Here is a 20,255-nt window from a genome sequence, read left to right as displayed (position 1 = left end):
ATAAACATATTTTAGCAAAAGAATTAAGGGACAGCTAAACAAAAATTTTTTAAAACAATTTTATACCAAAAAATAAAATTTTCCAAATACATCATAGAATTTACTAAACTTAGAAGAACCTTGTACTCATTAACCAACTCATAAATTTAAAAGCAGCTCAAACTTAACAATTTGACAAGAAAAATTTTAAAACTAAAATGATTGACGAACTCCCTTAAAGTAAATCAGTATAAACAGTACCTGCGATCATGTCTTCTTTTAAAATGTATATATATATATATTTATATATATATGTTAAATCATTAAAAACACCCCAAACTTTATGAATAATTTTTATTAAAATTCAATTTTCTTCTTATATACTCTGAATTTTAATTTTAATTATAATATCTTAATTTCAAATTACATCTAATTTAATAAATAAAATATTATTTTCGTCAGACCTGTACTCTTTCTTATGGTCAGATTAACTAAAAATTCATTATTTAACACCTTAACTCATATCAATTAAAAATTTAAATTCATAAAAAGCCAAGCATAAACTATTAATTTAGATTTTTGATTGACAATTTTTAAGTATAGAATTTTGTTTATACTTAGATAAATCTGTTATAAAAATAGATTTTATTCATTACACAGTAATTTTATTTTTAGAACACCAATACTTATTGTAAATATCATATAAATAATATAAGTAATTTATTTTTAAGATGAATAAATTATTTTTTTATTCTAATATTTATATAAATAAATATTTATATTTATTTATATAAAGTGGTGGTGGAGTCTGATTTTAAACTAGATCCCAAACAATAATATTTTATTCATTAAATTTAATTTAATTTGAAATTTCAGTGCTATTGTAATTAAAATTAAAGTTCAAAATACAAGGAAAAAATATTAAATTTAAAATACAAATAAAACTACCCTTAATCTTTGATGATTTAGCCTAAATATTCTTACGAAACCTTTAAAACGTGAAAACTAATAACTTCTAAGTTGGCCACACAACACAGTCGGCCACATGTTTAACCTCTAGACCATCTGAGCATGTCATCCCAACCCACAAATTTCAAGTTCATTTTGCTATTTAATTTGAAAAATGGGAAAATTAAGGAAAATTTCTCTCAATTAGACAAATAAAAACAAATATCTACGAAGACAACTTAAAAGAGTTTCAACACACTAGCGTTGAACAGTCGAGCTCAAACAGTTGCAACCAATTTGACAAGGGCTCTATCTACCTGGTACCTAGTTAAACCTGGTTAAAACTTAGAAATGGTGCATCACATTCTATGCGCTACACATCTAGTGAGACAATAAAAATAAATGAATGAAATGAAAACATGAACAAACAGATGAAACAAGTAAAAGACCCGCTTCCACCACATGCGTCACCAATAAGAGAATTGGAGTAAAATGTTTATCATCAAAAAACAAATAGCTAAAATGAGAAATCATATAAAATAAAGGAAACAACAATATAAATTAAGCTGATTCGAGTTGCTAAAAATGACAGCATTCAACACCTATAGACCAAGAGTTAATACTGAATTAAATCATTTACTACTACCATAATCTGCAATTCCGTTTTTATGTAAAACAGTTATAACAAAGTCATTCTCTCAACCATCTTTTATGCATATAATTCCTAAAGAAATTTTCAATTATACTTTGCCACCTATATCTTCAAATACAAGAAAATTAAACAAAAGCACAATATATCAAATAAACTTTTTTTTTTAATATCAAGGTGGTGTCCAGCCCTTTAGGACCGACTGAACTATTAGGAAAAATAATAGTTTATATAAGCTAACTTCACATGCAATGCCACTTGATGAATTGAAAACAATCTTTTCAAATCAAAGATCCCAAGTATTCCATACCAAAAACACTAGAGATAAATAGAAGGTCCCCAAAAGGTAAACTACTATTAGTACCTCTAGTTTGCTTTTCAAAAAAATACATCAAAACATCATTGAAGTTAGCCTCTGTTGAACTATCCAAATTTATAATTTTGCCATTATTTTTAATAGACCAACAATACCATGTATCCTACTTCTATTGTCTTTATGCTAAAAGTAAAAAATTAACTTTTTTTAATAAAAGTTACACGTATAAAAGGGTGTTTCTCTTTCCACCGAAAATTAACAGCAAAAGGCATAAAATTTATACGCAAGGACCAAAATATTGGATGGTTAGACACATTCGTATATTTTTGAAAAGGTAACAACAAAGTAGTCAATTTCATCAAACCACAACAACCAAATAGTAATTCTCCCTAAAAAAAAATATACAATAATCCTCTCATGTTTCCCCAGTTGGCAAGTTACAATAAGACGAACCTACACTGCTGAAATCAATATTAGCAGTTAAGAACTTTTGCAATTAAAACTCCTATTCAATTTTCAAGGGGTGGGTGGTTATTTTTATGCAATTATACTCCAACTATACTTAAATTTAATGATATGAATTGAACAGGATGAATCATGTTAAGGATTGAGAGGATCTCAACCACAGAAAACCACCTCTCTTTTGAATAAATCAATTCCTCTACAACAAGTCAAACAAGTTCAAGAACTTCTACAATGACCACAAAACTAGTTGAGTGACCACAAGCTTTATGAACAACAAAAAGAGATGAACATGAGAGCGCCCTATGAAAGGAAAATTACTCTCAAAAACAGTTCTCATATGGATCGTTTACCAATAGGCAGTCAAATTCACATAGTACCCCCAGATCAGCAAAAAAATTAGGTCCAAAAAATCAATAACAAAAAAATAAAGTATCAATGAGATAACTCACTTTGTATCCATTTTTAAACATAAAACAGAAATCAAACTGAAGAAGGATATTATAAACCAACCCCTCTTCGACAGCATTGGAATACATATTAGAAAGAGGAAATCTCGTCTATATTTCATTCAAAGCATTTAGCATAATAATTGCTAATGAGGTCTGAAAGATGACAGGTATGACACTTTCAACTGAAGGTTTAAGCAGGTGAAATACAATAAATCATGCAAAGCAACATCTCCGATTGATGCCAAAATTAGCATTCATAGAAAATTGTAAATAGCATTAGTATATGAACTTGAAATCAAGTGTTTTTAATACCTTCCCTTTGTCCTCTTTTCTTGTAGAGGCAGACTGCATAAAATTACACATCCATTCAGCATTCATTTGTCTTCTTTTATGATATTGGAACACTCAAAACAACATACTCAATTAAGGGAAAGAGAAGAAGAATAAGAAACAATTCCTACAATGTACCTGAGAAGTTAAGTAGAAACCACTAGAAAAACTGTGCACTGAGATTTCATAGTTCATGCCATTTAAGTTCAAATGCATTGCCAAATAGACTACAACAACAACAAATTAAGAAGAGCAATAACGAACTGGCCCTCCTCCTGTCTAAGGCATCTAGACAGAATAATATAGCATCTTTGACTAATGTTGCACATATTCACAAGTAGATTACTTAAGTTGCCAGACTGACTGATTACACAGAAGCAAGAATTTCATAATCACAGATGAGTTTCAATCTCTAAAATATCACATGCTATCAATAAGAGGGGTATGATGCATGGTTACTCGAATCATAGCGACGTGACCTAAAACGGCTAACGGTATCAAAAGGGGACCCAACAACTCTTCGACCACTATCATAATTGATGCCATTGAATTGAGACCCATATCCATTATGATGGTATGTTACACCATGGGAAACTGGCACTGAATCAAAGAAAACATTGCTCAGGAATGAGACTAAATAAACTACCTTTAATATTTTTTAAGGAAAAATTAAAGGATGAAAGTGTGGAAAAGCCCATTACCTTGGGAATAATTGTGAGGGTAAGCCGAAACCCTGCAAGTTGCAGACAACCTCATAGATTGATGAGAGATATCTACATTGTTTGTGGGAAAAGAAGGGTGTGGCCTTGGCTTGTTATTTAATGCGGTTATAGGTCCATTTTGAAGACTTTGAGAAGGTCTATCTTGCCCAGAAATCTGTTCAACCAAAAATGTGTCAATCCTCAATAAACCAAAGCTATAATATGACATTAGTCATTGGTAGCCCTTGCAAATTATCTATCCCTTTTGGACAATTGACTTCACATTTTAACAAGGCACCATAATTAAATATAACAAGAGTTCAACTTCTACAATTGACGACAAGAACTGCAATTATGCACCAAAACATAAAAGAGGCATGTATAACAACAAGACAGTCTACAACAGAGACAGTTTTTTCGATATTAAATAAAGGACCAAAGCACGATTACTTTACGGACCTAACCAAAATTTCATTAAAAGAAAGAAACAAGACAAAGACATCAAATAACACACCGCAAATTTCAAAGTCCGATTATAAAGAACCACAAGGCCCGTGAAAAGCTTTACAGCATACTCTGCAATCTCCTCAGTTTCATATTCTGCAAAAGCATACCCTTTGGATTTATCAGTTTCCTTATCTTTCGGAATGTATAAATCCACCACCCGCCCGGCTTGAATTAAAATATCATATAAAACCCTATCGGTCACTCTCTCGTCCAAATTACCTACAGAAAAAATAGCGATCGAATAAATCGGCACCCGGAATGAATAAATTAACCAAAATCAACAATAAACCCTATCAAGATTAGCTGATTCTCCTAGTATTTTACAGCGAAACAAAAATATAATAGAGATCCTGTTTTACAATTAACAAAATAGAGAACTCACCTATGTAAACCGTCGAACTAGCGTTTCCAGACATGGTCGCTGAACTAAGGATCGGACGCGGAATGAAGGAAGTCCGACTGAAAAAGGCCTCGTAGAAAACAAGTTCTATTCCCCCGCGAAAGGGAGAGACAGCAAACAGACCTGCTAACGTACTCCAGAAAGCCTGGGCCGGTTATGACCATCAACAGATACAATCTACGGTGATGTGGTTTATTTATTTTCGAGCATTTGGTTCACCGACTCAAGTTGGAATTGATCGAGTATAACAGCCTCTAAAGTAATGCCACCGCATATAAAATTAATGTCGTCAATTCTAAAAGCACACTAACGTTAGTGGTAGAGCATATCCGGTGCTAACATAGATTATATTTAAATATTATACTGTGGTCACGTGATGTTTATTTATAAACATTAGTAATCAATTTTCTATTTGAAAAATTAGAAAATTTTCACGGTACGAGACATAGGCCGGACCGGCGTTAGAACCTTGATAAACTTGAGGCCTTTGAAATCCGTAATAAATCTAATTTGAACAAATTCAATTTTATTAAAGTGATGTTCGGATTAATAAGTCCATGTTACTTTATTTTAAATCATATAGTCAATTCATACATCTGACCTAATTTCAATATTCCAAACAACTCATAGCTCGGGCCTAAAAATAAAAATAATTCAAACTATTCATAATATGGACTAACTGGTCCTTGCATAGTTATAGTGAAAAATAAAATCCACAGGTGTCTTGATTTGCATACTACTAAATTCCATGATAATTGATGACACAAATGCCTTAATTGCACAAGGCACAACATCATAGGGTGGATAATAATATAAGATATTATATTTCAATAATATAGGATTAAAAGAATAAAGACCGAGTATTATATATATAATGTAAAATAGTGTTGTATATATGCAAACGATGGTATGCGTTATTTATTAATACTCACAATGATAAGATAAAGAGCAAGCTTTAATTTTGATTATGGCTAGCAGGAGCAGTGAATGAACTCAGACGATCTAGATAAATTACAAATATGAAAGAAAATATGGAATTAGACAATGGTTCACTCTGATAAGGAATTAAAGAATTAATCTAATATATATTTATCTATCAACTTAACTGCTATGATTAATCTAAATCTTATCGAAAATTTGGCGGCACCTTCCCTGAAAATAGAAATATCTATCTGCTCAAGTATTAATAATTAATTATACTCATTAATTATTTCATATAGCCCATATATCGGGCAATCAAGCAATTCAGTTCTCCTTTCCTTCATTCATGTAATTATATCCATTTTGAATCAACATTTCAAAACTTCAAATATCCTCAACACATGCTTTAAATATCATCATTCTTACTTCTCAAAATAATTGAGTTTCCTTATTCAGCTATGAAATAAATAAGATCTAATAATTAAAAACACTTCTTTACTTGATTAGCTTTACTTGATATATAAATATCCTTCAAGCATAACCTCTCACATTCTCACTTTATCACAGTATAATTAATTTATCTAGCTAATTATCGAGTAAACAAAATCCCTTTTATAAAATTCTAGATTGACTTCTGAAATTAATACTTCAATTACCATAAAATCCCTATTATTATTATTACTGCCAACTCAGGGAATTCCGAGTTCTCAGCTTAATATTCTTGATATACACTCTAGTTTAACTATCTTTTAATGGGCATATACCATTTATTTAGCTAACGGTTGAAAAGTAAAATTTTAATATTTGGGTTATAACATTCAATTAGAAGTTAAGATTTTGAATTTGTAATTCTGAGATATTTAATTTCTCTTCCATCATTGAAATGATTTGTAAGTCACTTCAATTATATGTTCCAAATCTTAGGGCATTATGCCTCTATCTATAAGGAAGTTAAATATTATAAACATTTTTCCAGTTATTTAGTTTACGGTGAAAAATGAAAATTAAAATTCGGGTCCGAAAAATCTCTTTCACTTGAAATAAAGGTTAGAGGGAGTATATATTTTTACTGCCACGAAATCTATCTCTTAATATTTTTTTATTTTTTATTTTTAAATTTTATGAAGTAATTGAATGATTGATTTTACGTATATCTAGAGACCGCAATTTGTTTGGAGTGTGAGAAATATGTACAAGCATATGAATGTTTTAAGGGAAAGAGAGCTATTTGCTGAGTGGACTGGGCTTAGATTTGGGCTTCAAGTAAGAAGATGGGATATGTATTTGTTTTGATTAGATAAATGAATTAATTTTCTTACACGTGGATGGTGTGAATAAGTATTCATATTATATGCTATAAATTATGATCATAAATTCGTCATAATCAGAAAAAAGAAAATGCAAGGCGCAATGTGATCGGGATAAATAGTGAATGTTTAAAATGGGATAACAGTTATGGAGAATTGAGATTATTTTATTTTTTCAATTTCAATATGTCATTATAAAGTGTAAATTTATTTTTTCAATTTCAATATGTCATTATAAAGTGTAAATTTCTTTGTTAAAAAAAAATAAAGTATGAGTTGCAAATATAAATTTTAAACATAGTTTTAATATTATTTTTATTAAAACTATAATATTTAAATATTTAATTCAAATACATTAAATATTATATATGGGGCTCGGGAGAAGATGAGAGAAAAATATTTGAATCATTGCGGATTGGTTTCAAATTAAAATGCCATCCCTAAAATCGGATTACGCCCAGTAACTTGTACATTTATGGTTTTGTGAGGTTATGTGAGGTGATAAGATTTTTTATTTTAAAACTCTTAAATTTAATTCATTTGTATAAATGCACTAATTAATGCAAAAATTAATAGCCAAATAAATAAATCCACTCTTATATTATATTTTTCTCAAAAAATCGTTTATCATTCCAAATTTTGTGAGGGACTTATTATACTTCCTATAGTTAAAAATAGTTCTTAGGATTTTTTTTTTATATGCAAATATTGATTTGATATGTAATAAATAAACTTTTGCAATAATAAATTTTACATTTTTCAACTATTCAATAATTATTCAATTGACATAATTTTATAAGTTAAAAGCATTTAGTGAATCAAAATAAAACTTAAATTTACCATAAATATTCTTCTTTTTTTAATTAAAAGTACATTATGAATTTATGTATCTGGTGAAATTAATATGATATATCATTTAAATACTCGCTTCTATTATTTTTCTAACACATTAGGTGAAAATATAATTAAAATAAATATATGAATCTTTATTGTAGGAAGGTCTCAAAAAGTTTCTTTTGTGATATATTTTATTTTGAAATATTGGAGCAAACTAATAAATTTTTGTGGTTACGGTAATATATGCAATCTGTTTGGTCAATAATTAAAAAATGGAATTATATTTAATAAAAACCTGGAAATAGACCTTGCATGGGCATTTTTTATGATGATATATCCCCACACACACACACATATATATATATATATATATATATATATGAAAGTTGAAACAAAGAGAAAGCTCGATGTGTTCTCTTTGTCCAACATTTTATTTTTTATTTATTTTTTTTATAAATTTTTAAGTTTTTCTTAGAAGCTTCGGCATCAACTTTTAATTCGAAGTGATGCTCTTTGTCCGCTGCCGTTTTAGAGAATTTGCTGATATTAAGAACCACCACTAAAATAGCATCAATTGATGATATATAAAAAAGAAGGCGGGTGAGTAATTTAAAAGTGTTCAAGTGTTCTACTTTTTTAGGATCTTTTATATTTTTCGTTTTGAAATATTTTTATAGGTTGGATCTTGACTTATTCATTCATTAAACGTGATTATATTAAATAGATCTATCTTTCACTCAAATAAAACTATGGATCTTCTCCGGTATATCTTATTTTGGTTTATAATATGCCAAACATTAAATTATCATATTACATTTCATTTTCATATAATTGAACATGTTCCATAAGAGCTTTCGAGTATGGAAGTTCCATACCATCTTTGGAATAAAGAGGAAATATAATGACAAAAAATTTAAAAAAATAGAGGGAAAACAAGTGAATATTTTTATTTGAATATAGGAGGAAAATAATTTATCTTCAATAGTTCATTATTAGGCGTGGGTGCTTGCGCAATGCTGGGATGACTGTTTTCATAATTAAAGAATGTGCACAATATGTGATTAAATAAATTTATAATAAATCCAGTATCAAAATAAAAATAAAAGATTAAAATAAATAAAAATTGATAATATTTTGTACAAAAAGTGAAAAGCTAAAATTAACATATAGTTAAAACAAAAATTATTTATCTGATTATTAATGCTGATCAGAGTTTTGCTGTTTGACAGTTGTTTCTCAGTCTTACTCTTCAACCTATCATGTCTCGTCCCTTCAACTTGGGGCATTAATGGCTATAAATAATAATAAAAAATACTCCAGCTCTCTAAATTTTGGATTTACAATTATTTCTCCATATTAATCTCCTTGTGGCTTTTGCAAGCACTGCTCAAATAAAGAACTATTTCAATTATTTAAATGACCATAATAATAACCAAAAACGGTAAATTCATGAGTTATTAATTGTAATTTATCTGTAAAAAATACGAAATTAATTATTTTTTTATCTCAAATTTGCAGAATAGTCATAGGAGAATAGTAAGAATGGTCTTTGTCTGACTTAAGGACATGGGTAAGTGCAGCACTTTTTAAATATAACACTTCAGATGGTAAAGATAACATTTCGTTAAATAGTAATCAAGACACTTGCATTAAATATAATGTACCCGGGTCAGGGCAAGTAGGTTCCCACGGGATTATTTTATTTTATCTTTTAAATTTCAATATATCATTATAAAATGTAAATTTCTTTGTTAAAAAATAAAATATGAGTTACAAATATAAATTTTTTTAGACGTAATTTAAGAATATTTTTATTAAAACTATAATATTTAATATTTAATTCAAATATATTATATATCAGGATCCGAACAAGATCAAAGAAAAATGTTGGGATGATTGCGGATTCATTTCAAGTTAAATTGCCTTCTCTCAAATCAGATTACATGCACTAACTGGTACATTTATGGTTGCGTGAGGTGATAAGATTTTTTATTTTAAAACTCTTAAAATATAATTCCTTTAAATAAATGCATGGATTAAATTAATTAATAAGCCAAATAAATAAATTCCCTATTATATTTTTCACAAAAATCTTATAGCACTCCAAATTTTGCGAGGGATTTATTATGGCTCCTAAATTTACAAATTTTAATAATAGTGTATATTTATTCATGTTAACTAATAATTTTTTCGGACTTTTTTATTTTTATATGAAAATATTGATTTGATATGTAGTAAATATAACATTTGCAAAAATAACTTTTATAATTTTCAACTATTCAATTAGTATTAATCCATAAAATTTTATAAGTTAAAATATTTAATAAATCCAAATAAAAGTTAAGGCTACCATAATTTTTTTAATTAAAAATATAGGATAAACTTATGTATTTAGCGAAATTGGTATGATATATATCAATCCAATACTCACTTCTATTTCATGAATTTTCTTAATATTAGGTGAAAATGTAACTAAAATAAATATATGAATTTTTGCTATAAAGAGATCTCAAAAAGTTCCTAATGTGTTATTTTTGGTGTCTAAATTTTCACATTTTTTCTATTTTGGTGTCTCAACAGAAAACTGTAATAAATGAGTGTTTAAATTTGTAAAACTTTGTAATTAAGTGTCTTCGGATGATATGACAAATCGAAAAAATGATTATGCACTTGTAAGACCCAATTTTTATAACGTGGCAACTGACTTGGCGACAAATTGCTGGACTTTTTACCATCTAACCCGTTGTTGACATGGAATTGGACTAAAATTCCCATGTTAGCTTCCATTAATTGTATTCCACCTACCGACTTCTCTTTCTTGTAATGTTAGGTATAACCAAAGGATTGAAATAAACCTCTTTCTTCTAATCTCCTCTTTCAAACTAAGCTCCTCCATTATCTTGAAATAAAAACGATGATTTGAAATGCAGTGATCCAAGGGAAAACAATCTGAACCGATGGTTGTAAATACTTTTGATGAATAAGCTCCACCGCTTGTTCTGCTATCTATTCATGGCAAGTATTAATATCTTCAATCAGTTCATTAACTGCCTCTATCACATTGTGCTTCAATTTTCAGTTCTTGGAATTTCTTTCTGCTGCAATAAGGATGAAATGCAATTAAACATGAAACACCAATATTGCTTTTGCTGGAAACAATTGTACCACTCTCGAAATTGTTATGTCATCAAAACTAAATGGAAATTTCAGGGATTCTGAGGAAGGGCATCTGCCTGTATAAAGATAAGAACTTTTGGCATTTTTCATAAGCATCTGATATCTCATTGAAATCTCTATGAGCAAAAAAGACGCCGAGAAAGACATGAGGAGGACGGTTGGTGAGGCGGTGGACACAGTCGATTAATGATTGGTCCAGTCTTTGACATCCAAATTTGTCAATTAGTTTTTCGTAATCGATTTCGCCCCCATTTTTAGCCGAAACCTCCCATGGATTTACCACTTGATCTCGCTCTTCGGTTTATGTTCCTTCTTGTTTATTATTTGCTTTGTCTTCTACCATGGTGTTTTCGGTTGTTGCTTCTAGTTCTTGCAAGTCAAAAGGTTGAAAAAGGGTAAGACTGAGAGCGTCAGTAGTCTACTCAAATAAGCTGCTACTAAACGTCGTCGTATTTATAGTCTACCTACTATATATAGTCCCTAAAGATTTCTATTTCATGCATAACAGGCAAGAGCTCACTTTCCACTATCGCTGTCCTACACTCCAGCCATCGGACGATAAGGGCAAGACCCTTAAAATCGAAAGCCAATAAGATCTCTGCCAATAAAACCCTTGAACCTTATCTTGCCTCAATATCTTTTTTCTTTTTCTGTTGCATTTTCTCCTTCTGGGTCTCGATGACTCTCACTAGTAGTCAAGGTAATTATTTTTGAATGGGAAATTGCAACATTTGATCACTAGTAGGTAGGCGGAATACAATTAATGGAGACCATAATGAGAATTTCAAGCTAATTTCATGTCAGCAGGGCGTTATATGGCAAAAAGTCAAGCAATTTGTCACCAAGTCAATTGACATATCATAAAAATTGGGTCCTATAGGTACATAATCATTTTTTTCGGTTTGCCAAGTCATCTGGAGATACCTAATTGTAAAGTTTTACAAATTCAAACACTCAATCGTTACCGTTTTCTATTGAGACATCAAAATAGAAAAAATGTAAAAGGTTAGATACCAAAGATATAATTATCCCAAATCTAAATGCAACCAATTCAATCAAGCACTTAAAAATTTTAAAAACCAATACAAACTTTTTATAGCTCTATGCTATCAGATTAAATTGTTCATTCAATTTAGCTCACAACAATCACAAGTTTCACCAATGGCTGGTCTTCAGTATTACTTTTTTCCTACAGATTTCTTTTACCCTCATCCACCGTTAACAGCCAATGGAGATGGTGCAAACAAGCCGCCGGTTGTTCACATACAAACCCAGAAAAGAGACAGAGAAGATATGGAAAAGCTAAACAAAGCCAAAGTCTAATATAATATGCAAGAGAAAAACCTTTCTCAACAGCTCTCTCCTTCTAAAGCAACAGTACCTTCCTCCACTCTCTGCAGCACAAATAATATAGCAAATCTCTGGGACTCTAGTAGTTGAAGAAAATGTTGTGACGATATGATTTTAATGCTACTATTGCAATCCAGTATATATACTAGAACATTTGATTTCATTGCTCATATTTAATTTCACCTAACCTAACAATGCAAAAATTTCAATAGTGCATAACAAGCAGCACAACCACATCAACTTCATAATCAAGCAGCACAATCACAAAGAATAGCATCCATGAATAAGATAATAACTGAGAGAAAGCAACTAATTAACAACAATCCTATATCAAATGAACAGCAACAGTGTTTACATAATAATTAAGCAACAAGCATTTCTGGTACAGGAGGCAACTATGAGGGAATGAAACTCCTATTATGTTTGGTAGGTCCCTATTGATAACCTAGTTAAGAATTGTAGGGAGAAAGACAAAATTGTGTAGATCAGTATCCAAATTGCAAGCATATTTGGAGAACCAAGGAACACATTAGATTCTCTATAGAGTTGGTTACCGGATACAATGTCTGCTTTACTTCATAATCTCCGATACAATTCCTGCTTTGCTTCGGAATTTCATCAAATAGATTGAATTGATAACAAAAGTTTAAAAAAGTGTATATTAAGTAAAAAAATTTAGAGTTTTTGTCTAAGTGATCCCACTAAAAATTAAATTAAAATGACTTTACTAAAAAAATATTTCAAACTTCGCCACTGAATTTGATTCAAGTTCTTGTTCAATGACTTGAGTACTCTACCGATTACTCATTTCATTAATATTCTACAAATACTAAAAAAAATTATTTTTCAAAAAAAAAAAACAATTATAAGTGTATTTTAATTTCTAATTATAATTAGTACTATAATTATCAAAGCCAAAATAGAATTTTATAATTTTTATTTATTTTTTATTTTTGAGAATAAAAAATAAAAAAATTTATAACTAATGTTATTAAAATTAGATTCGAGTCTTAATTAGGTATTATGATGGAATTTACGATAAACTTGAGTAATAAAAAAGAATTTCTAAATAGGTTAAGGATGAGTTTGGATTTAAATTTTGATGATACATTTTAAGCGGTTAATGGATCCCCTATAAACCATATACACAATTAAGTTGAATGATTTGAACATAGTAACAGGGAGGCTGCCATAACAACCCATTTTGACTTACAAACTAGCAGGGGTGTGCATGGGATTGCGGAAATCTCGACCCATTCCTGAAAACCGTCCTAAATTTCTCATTGCAAGAGATTAATTTCTTAGTCCCGTCCTGAAAACATTTATGGGACGACACTGATTCTTTGATTAAAACTGACCCGTACCGGCCCAAATTTTGTCACATTGCGTCTTGGCCCAAAATCGAGAATTTCCATTCTATTTTTTCTTTAAACATAATTTTCAACATAGATTTTTCTTCTATTATTCCACAATATGTGTTGAGTAAATTTTTTTAATAAATCTTTTTTATTAAACAAAACATAGAAAGATTAATCAAATTAAGAGAAAATATTAACTTCAATTAATCTTATTATTGGATATGCTTAATGCTTTCATTATTTATTTTTCAAATGGTATTCAAGATTAAATTATGTAAGTATCGAATTTAAATAAGCTTAAAGACAATAGTGACAAAAACAATGACGAGTTAAAATTCATAAAATGTAAATAAAATTAAATTGTATGTAATTTTTGCATTATTTTATTTTATTATATTTAACGCTTTTATTAACTAGAAAATAACTACTTAAAAATCTTCTATTGTAACATTAGTTGTAGATCATTAATGATTGAATAATTATTTGATTTATTCTTCTTTTTTTAAACTCAAACTTATATAAATGAATTTTGTTTGATTGTAATCGATGAATATAGTAATTTTTTTTATCATTTTTTGATGAAAAATAATTTAGTAAGATTGCGGGAAATCCCGATTAATTTTCGATCCTACTCATTCCGTCTTGTCCCGTAGATCCGAATTTCCATCCATTCTCCCGTCCCGTCCCGTTTTAAAAAATAGGACGAAAAGAGACGGAACTACATATCTAGTAGGATAAAATTGAAACTCCATTTTTTACATCCCGATATTTTGAGATGAGACTGAAAATTATGAATTTCTAGCCCAATCCAACCCATGTACACCCCTACAAACTGGGACCACTCTCACGACCACTCACATAACTGCTGATACTTATTTAATTATTTGTCGTTAATCATTATTTGTTTGTTATCTTGTGCTATTAAGAGCATAATTAGTTTGTACTTCATTTTTTTTATATAAATATTTTATTCATAAATCAAGAAGAATTATATTTAAATATAATAATTTGTTTTTATTATTTTTTACATTGTTATTCAAATGATAAAAGAGATAGCTGTATATATATCACCAACTCATAACTTTTTCTTCAAGAAAAAAAGAAAAAGAAAAAAATAAATCCTCATACTCTCACTACTTTAATAATTCAAATAGTTTCAACTTATATCTCATATTTATTATTAAATACTTATAAAAGAAATTAATAACAAAAGGCAGAAACAAAAATTCACTCATATATTTTATTACTTTAACTTGTGGCACCCTCAACTTTTATTTTAACCTATCAAACACTTCAACTTATAAAATCACACAATTAAATACTTCAATTTACAAAATAATTTTATTGAGTACTGCAGCTTGCAAAACTAAATCAATTTTAAAAGAAAACTTCATGTCCTTTTTAACCATTAAACCTTTTTCCATGATGACTATATGTCCACGTAGCATTGAGGTGGCGATATGTAGAGTCCATTAATGCCACATCAGCAAACTTCTATAATAGTTCTTGGATGGAGGCTATAATTGCTTTAAAAAAATAAGTTCATTACTATGATGGATTAAAAGAACTAATTAAAATTGCAAAAAATGATAAAGTTCAGGTTTTTTAGTTATTAAACTATATATATATTAAAAGATTCTTCAATACAGTTTGAGTTCAGCTCTTGATAACAGATGGAACCGAAACTGAATTCTGTACTATTCATTTTTTTTATGAAATCGGGCACAACCCTATTGTGCATAGTTGTTTGGTCCATGTACTTGTCTGAATGGATAAATGTTTAACTATAATCAATTCCAAACCCTAATTATCTAAGCAAATATTTAACTATAAATAGCAGAGTCAGGGAGGTGTTACATTTGCCCCCTGCAAACCTCTTTATAATTCTTATCATATCTATATTTTTAGCTAGTCTCAGTTATTTAAAGCATAATGGGTATTGTGACTTATGAAGGCCAAATTGAGAGCTCACTCCCACCAGCCAAACTCTTCAGGATGCTTGTCCTTGAATCTGATACCAGTATCTCCAAGGTGCAGCCTGAAGCTGTTCAGAGATTTGAAACTCTTCAAGGAGATGGAGGACCTGGTACTGTCAGGAAAATTACCTTTGGCGACGGTTAGTATTCTACTTACTATGTATTTTGGAATTCATATATAACATTATTTAGACAATTTTCAAATTAATTTTATAATCTTCAGGCAGTCCATCACCTCATGTCATTACTACGGTTGATTTGTTGGATAGAGAGAATTTCACATTTCACTATTCCTTAATCGGAGGCCATCCTGCTCTCATAGATACAAGTATAATTGAGAAAATGTCTTTCCAACTTAAGTTTGAAGCAACTCCTAATGGCGGAACCATTGCCACACGCAGCGGTAAGAGCTATACGATCAATGGTGTTGAAGTAAACGAAGAGGAAGTTAGGGCTGGTCTAGAACAGAACACTCAAGTCTTTTATGAAATTTTCAAGGCTTATGAAGCTTATGCTTTGGCAAATCCTGATGCATATAATTAATATGTATGCCTGTTTTGGTTTAATAAGACAGTGGCATGAGCAAAACTGCATCTGAATAAATAAATGTATTTGGGTTTTCTTTTTTTTTTTTTTGTTAAAAAAAAATCCCGCATGTAAAAATTTGCTTGTAAAAATTAAGTTTAATTCAATGCTTTTCCGAAATATGTCATTTCTTTTTTATTATTTTATTTTTACCCATTTGCTTTTGATTTGTTCAAATAATGCATGAAAACATTATTAAAATATTATCGATGTATACAGCCAATATCATTTTGGCAAATTGGTTTAACAGATGTGTTATCTTTTTATGACACTGAAATAGATGTATTCCTGCTCGTTAGATTAGAATTATATTATGCTCCCACGCAATGAATTTTTCTTATTTTACATGGGTATTGGGGAAGATCTAAATTTATATATAACTTTAATTTTATTCTCTTAGTGAGGGCACGACGTATTAGAGACATCAAACTTAATTAACATAAACTCTATATATAGTGTTTTTTTTTAGAAGGAACTTTATGTATAGTGTTAGTGTAATGTAATCCCACCGTTACACTTTAATAGCAACAAATAGAGATTTTATCTTGTTTCGCTTTTAGTTTCGCTTTAAGTTTCACTTTAAGTGTTTATTTAGAATTTTGAGAGTATTAATTATTTTTTTCTAATTTTAATATTTATTAGTTATTTTGAAGCCAAATTAAATGGAGAGCTTTTAATTTTAAGAAACATAATTTAAACATTTTATTGTATTTTTTAGAAAATCAATGTAATCATTTTGTTAATCATTTGTGAAAAAAGATCAAATGTTACTATTAAAATGAAATTGAGGGAGAATTATTTTATTTCCAATATTTATTTAATTTTGTTGTACTTGCCCAGTTAAGAATTTCAAACACAATAGAGAGCAGTCCTCTTATTGACTAGTTAAGAATTTCAAACACGATAGAGAGTAGTCCTCTTATTGACTCATTAAATTGGTGAAAATAACTATAGTTGAGAGAACTCAAAATCGAAACATTTCACTCTTTATATAGGTGAGAAGACCAATTAGATCACCACATAATTGATAATTTTTAGTTATATTTGTTTATTAATTACATGTTGGGTGTGATAAACATAAATATACGTATGAAAAATGAATTTTTCATTAGTTATATGCAATTGGAAGCTCGGTTAACCGGTTTTTTTTTTTATCAGCAAAAAATATTATTTTATTAATTAATCATGTTGTGGTTACTTTTATAGGATAGACTTTCCATATTAAATTCAATTATTGATTTTTACAAAAAAATTTTGTCTAGTTTGAATTATTTTCTTATTATAAACCCATACTTTGAAAAATTACTTAAATTTATGGTTCACATAGGGATAAAAGCAGTGAGAGTGTCCGTAAATTTTGAGCTATCTATATCTTTATCTATTTAGAATTTTACTACACATATCCATCCCAAACATGTTTAAATATTCATTTTTAAACCCGTTTAATATTTATTATATGTACCCATTCAAAATTTATTTGAAATACAACATCTTCAATAAATAAAATATTTATAAATTTTAAATTATCCAAATCCGAAAATATTTTAATATACATCTTTTATTAATAATGTATAGGGTTCTGATGGGTAACCAAGACCAACACTTAAATTATACTTTTGTGAAAAGTAATAAAAAAGATCATCAACATCCGATTTCATTTAGGAAGATGAATCCAAAAGTAACATAATATTTGAAGTCACTAAAAGACGCAGCAGAAGAGCACCAAACATCGTCATATTCATAGTGTAACTTTGTTGACCAAAACCGACAAGAAATATTTGTTGTGTAATGTCCCCACTTCTATTTAATTACAAGTTAAATGATTCTTGTTATCCATTAAATATTAATATGTGTATTCTTTCTTTTGTTGTTGGTACATGTTTTTAGATTCTAATATATATATATATATATATATATATATATATATATATACACTTTAGATATTGACAACTGACAATACAATCAAAGCTTATGTAACGCCCATGCAATATACTATAAATTAGATTAACGCAAATTAATTATGTAAATTATCTTGAATTAAGATGATAATTACATATCTTAAAATAGAGAATTCGAGAATGCATGTTTAAAAGACAAGTATGATGATGATTGATTATTCTAATAGATGATAATTTAGAAGTTAATTATCAATTTCAGGTGTAGAACAAACAGTTTCAACTTATTCACCATTTTTGTTATAAAGTAATAATAATGATATTTTTTAATTTAATATATTGATTTAAATACCAAATATTTTTAATTTAAAAAATATTTAATAAAAAAATAATAATTACAAATAAAATGATCATTGAAAATAATAATTTTAAAAAAAATAATTTTACTGATAATTATTTATACGAAAGTAATGAAATTCAAATATAATATAAATACAAATAAGCTATGAGCTAAAAAAAAACTCTAAAACATAGCTGATGGATTTAACAATAACTAGTTGAAACTTCTATTAACTATCGATTTTAATTAAAAAGTTTATTAAATATTTGCAAATTAACTGTTGAGTATAAATCAGCGATCAGCTATATAAATCAGTAGAACAAACACCATCTTAATTTCAATTCGGCCCCGAAACCTAATGTGCATATACTTGTATTTTCGATGTGTATTTAAGTAATCAGTTCTAGCCTCCCAATCATATAAGCAAATGTTTTAACTATAAATAGCAGAGCCATATATAGGGGTCTTATTTTTGTAGCTAGTCTCAGTTCTTTAAACCATAATGGGAATTGTGACTTATGAAGGCCAAATTGAGAGCCCACTCCCACCAGCCAGACTGTTCAAGATGCTTGTCCTTGAATCTGAAACCTATGTCTCCAAGGTGCAGCCTGATGCTGTTACGAGTTTTGAAACTCTCCAAGGAGATGGAGGACCTGGTAGCGTCAGGAAACTTACCTTTGGCGCTGGTTAGTAATTTTTATTTAGTGATACATAGAATTATTTAGATAATTTTAATTTAATTTTTGTAACATTCTTTCAGGCAGCCCAATGACTCATGTTATTGACACGATTGATTTTCTGGACAAAGAAAATTTAACATTTCATTATTCTATAGTTGGAGGAGATCCTACTCTGATAGATAAAAGTATAATTGAGAAAATGTCTTTTGAACTTAAATTTGAAGCAAGTCCTAATGGTGGAACCATTGCCACACGTAGCTGCAAGGGCTATACGGTTGATGGTGTAGAAGTGAAGGAAGAGGAAGTTAGGGCTGGTCTAGAAAAGACCAATCAAATCTTTCTGGGAGTTTTCAAGATTTTTGAAGCTTATGCTTTAGCAAATCCTGATGCATAATTGATATATATATATGTATGCCTAGTTTGTTTTAGCAAACCTTTTGGTATATTTGGGTTTTTCTTGATCCTTTCTAAAAAAAAAAAAAAAAAGAAGGTTCCTGCTGCATGCCTCCTAAATTTGCTTGTACAGGTTAATCAAGTTTAATTCAACGCTTTTCTTCCAATGTAAGCCCTGGAAATAAATTTCTTGATATGTTGAAACATATATGGGTTTCATTATTATTATTTTTACCTGTTTATTGTTCTTGATCTGTTGAAGTACTACGTGGAAGGCCGTTAAAAGATGTGTTATCTTCTTTTTACCACCTTACTTTTTCTGTAGTTAATTTTAATGGTGTAAGTGATAATTTTCTTTTTGATGGACTGAAAAAAAAAAGAATTGTAAACAACTTTCTTAAAGTAAAAAAAAAAAAAAAGAATTATTCTAATATTAATTGACGTTTCTTTTTTTTGAAAATAATATTAATTGAAGTTATAAAACAAGAATATTATAAAAGGAGAGAATAGCGGTAAAATAATAGAGAAGATACAAGAGTTTATGGATTCAACCAAACAGCCAACAAATTATTATTATTATTATTATTATTATTATATATATATATATATATATATAGGAGGTTGAATATACCGGAAGGATACTTGGGCTACATAGCAGCGGACATATGTGGGTAATAATCTGTTTGAATAAC

The 20,255-nt window shown here is 28.9% G+C and overlaps 3 protein-coding genes across 3 annotated transcripts; 2 read left to right on the top strand and 1 right to left on the bottom strand.

Moving 5' to 3' along the window:
* Window positions 1–3,297: 3,297 nt before the first annotated feature.
* LOC105635716 (RNA-binding (RRM/RBD/RNP motifs) family protein) lies at window positions 3,298–4,997 on the bottom strand. The gene is made up of 4 exons (XM_012218801.4): window positions 4,727–4,997; window positions 4,352–4,563; window positions 3,838–4,012; window positions 3,298–3,736 (listed from the first exon to the last, which is right to left on the bottom strand). The coding sequence occupies exons 1-4, from the start codon at window positions 4,758–4,760 to the stop codon at window positions 3,567–3,569; spliced, it is 591 nt and encodes a 196-aa protein (XP_012074191.1). The 5' UTR covers window positions 4,761–4,997; the 3' UTR covers window positions 3,298–3,566.
* Window positions 4,998–15,592: 10,595 nt separating this feature from the next.
* Window positions 15,593–16,213, top strand: LOC105635742 (major allergen Pru av 1). The gene is made up of 2 exons (XM_012218829.3): window positions 15,593–15,810; window positions 15,894–16,213. Exons 1-2 carry the CDS (start codon window positions 15,627–15,629, stop codon window positions 16,211–16,213), a joined length of 504 nt encoding a protein of 167 aa, XP_012074219.1. The 5' UTR covers window positions 15,593–15,626.
* A 2,657-nt stretch (window positions 16,214–18,870) lies between these two features.
* Window positions 18,871–19,736, top strand: LOC105635743 (major allergen Pru ar 1). Its single transcript, XM_012218830.4, has 2 exons — window positions 18,871–19,176; window positions 19,251–19,736. The coding sequence occupies exons 1-2, from the start codon at window positions 18,993–18,995 to the stop codon at window positions 19,562–19,564; spliced, it is 498 nt and encodes a 165-aa protein (XP_012074220.1). The 5' UTR covers window positions 18,871–18,992; the 3' UTR covers window positions 19,565–19,736.
* The last annotated feature ends 519 nt before the right edge of the window (window positions 19,737–20,255 follow it).

This window comes from Jatropha curcas, chromosome 7 (genome assembly GCF_041381405.1).
Source record: "Jatropha curcas cultivar XTBG-Jc1 chromosome 7, XTBG_Jcur_1.0, whole genome shotgun sequence".
NCBI classification, from domain to species: Eukaryota; Viridiplantae; Streptophyta; class Magnoliopsida; order Malpighiales; family Euphorbiaceae; genus Jatropha; species Jatropha curcas.
This window is presented reverse-complemented; position numbering and strand designations above follow the sequence as displayed.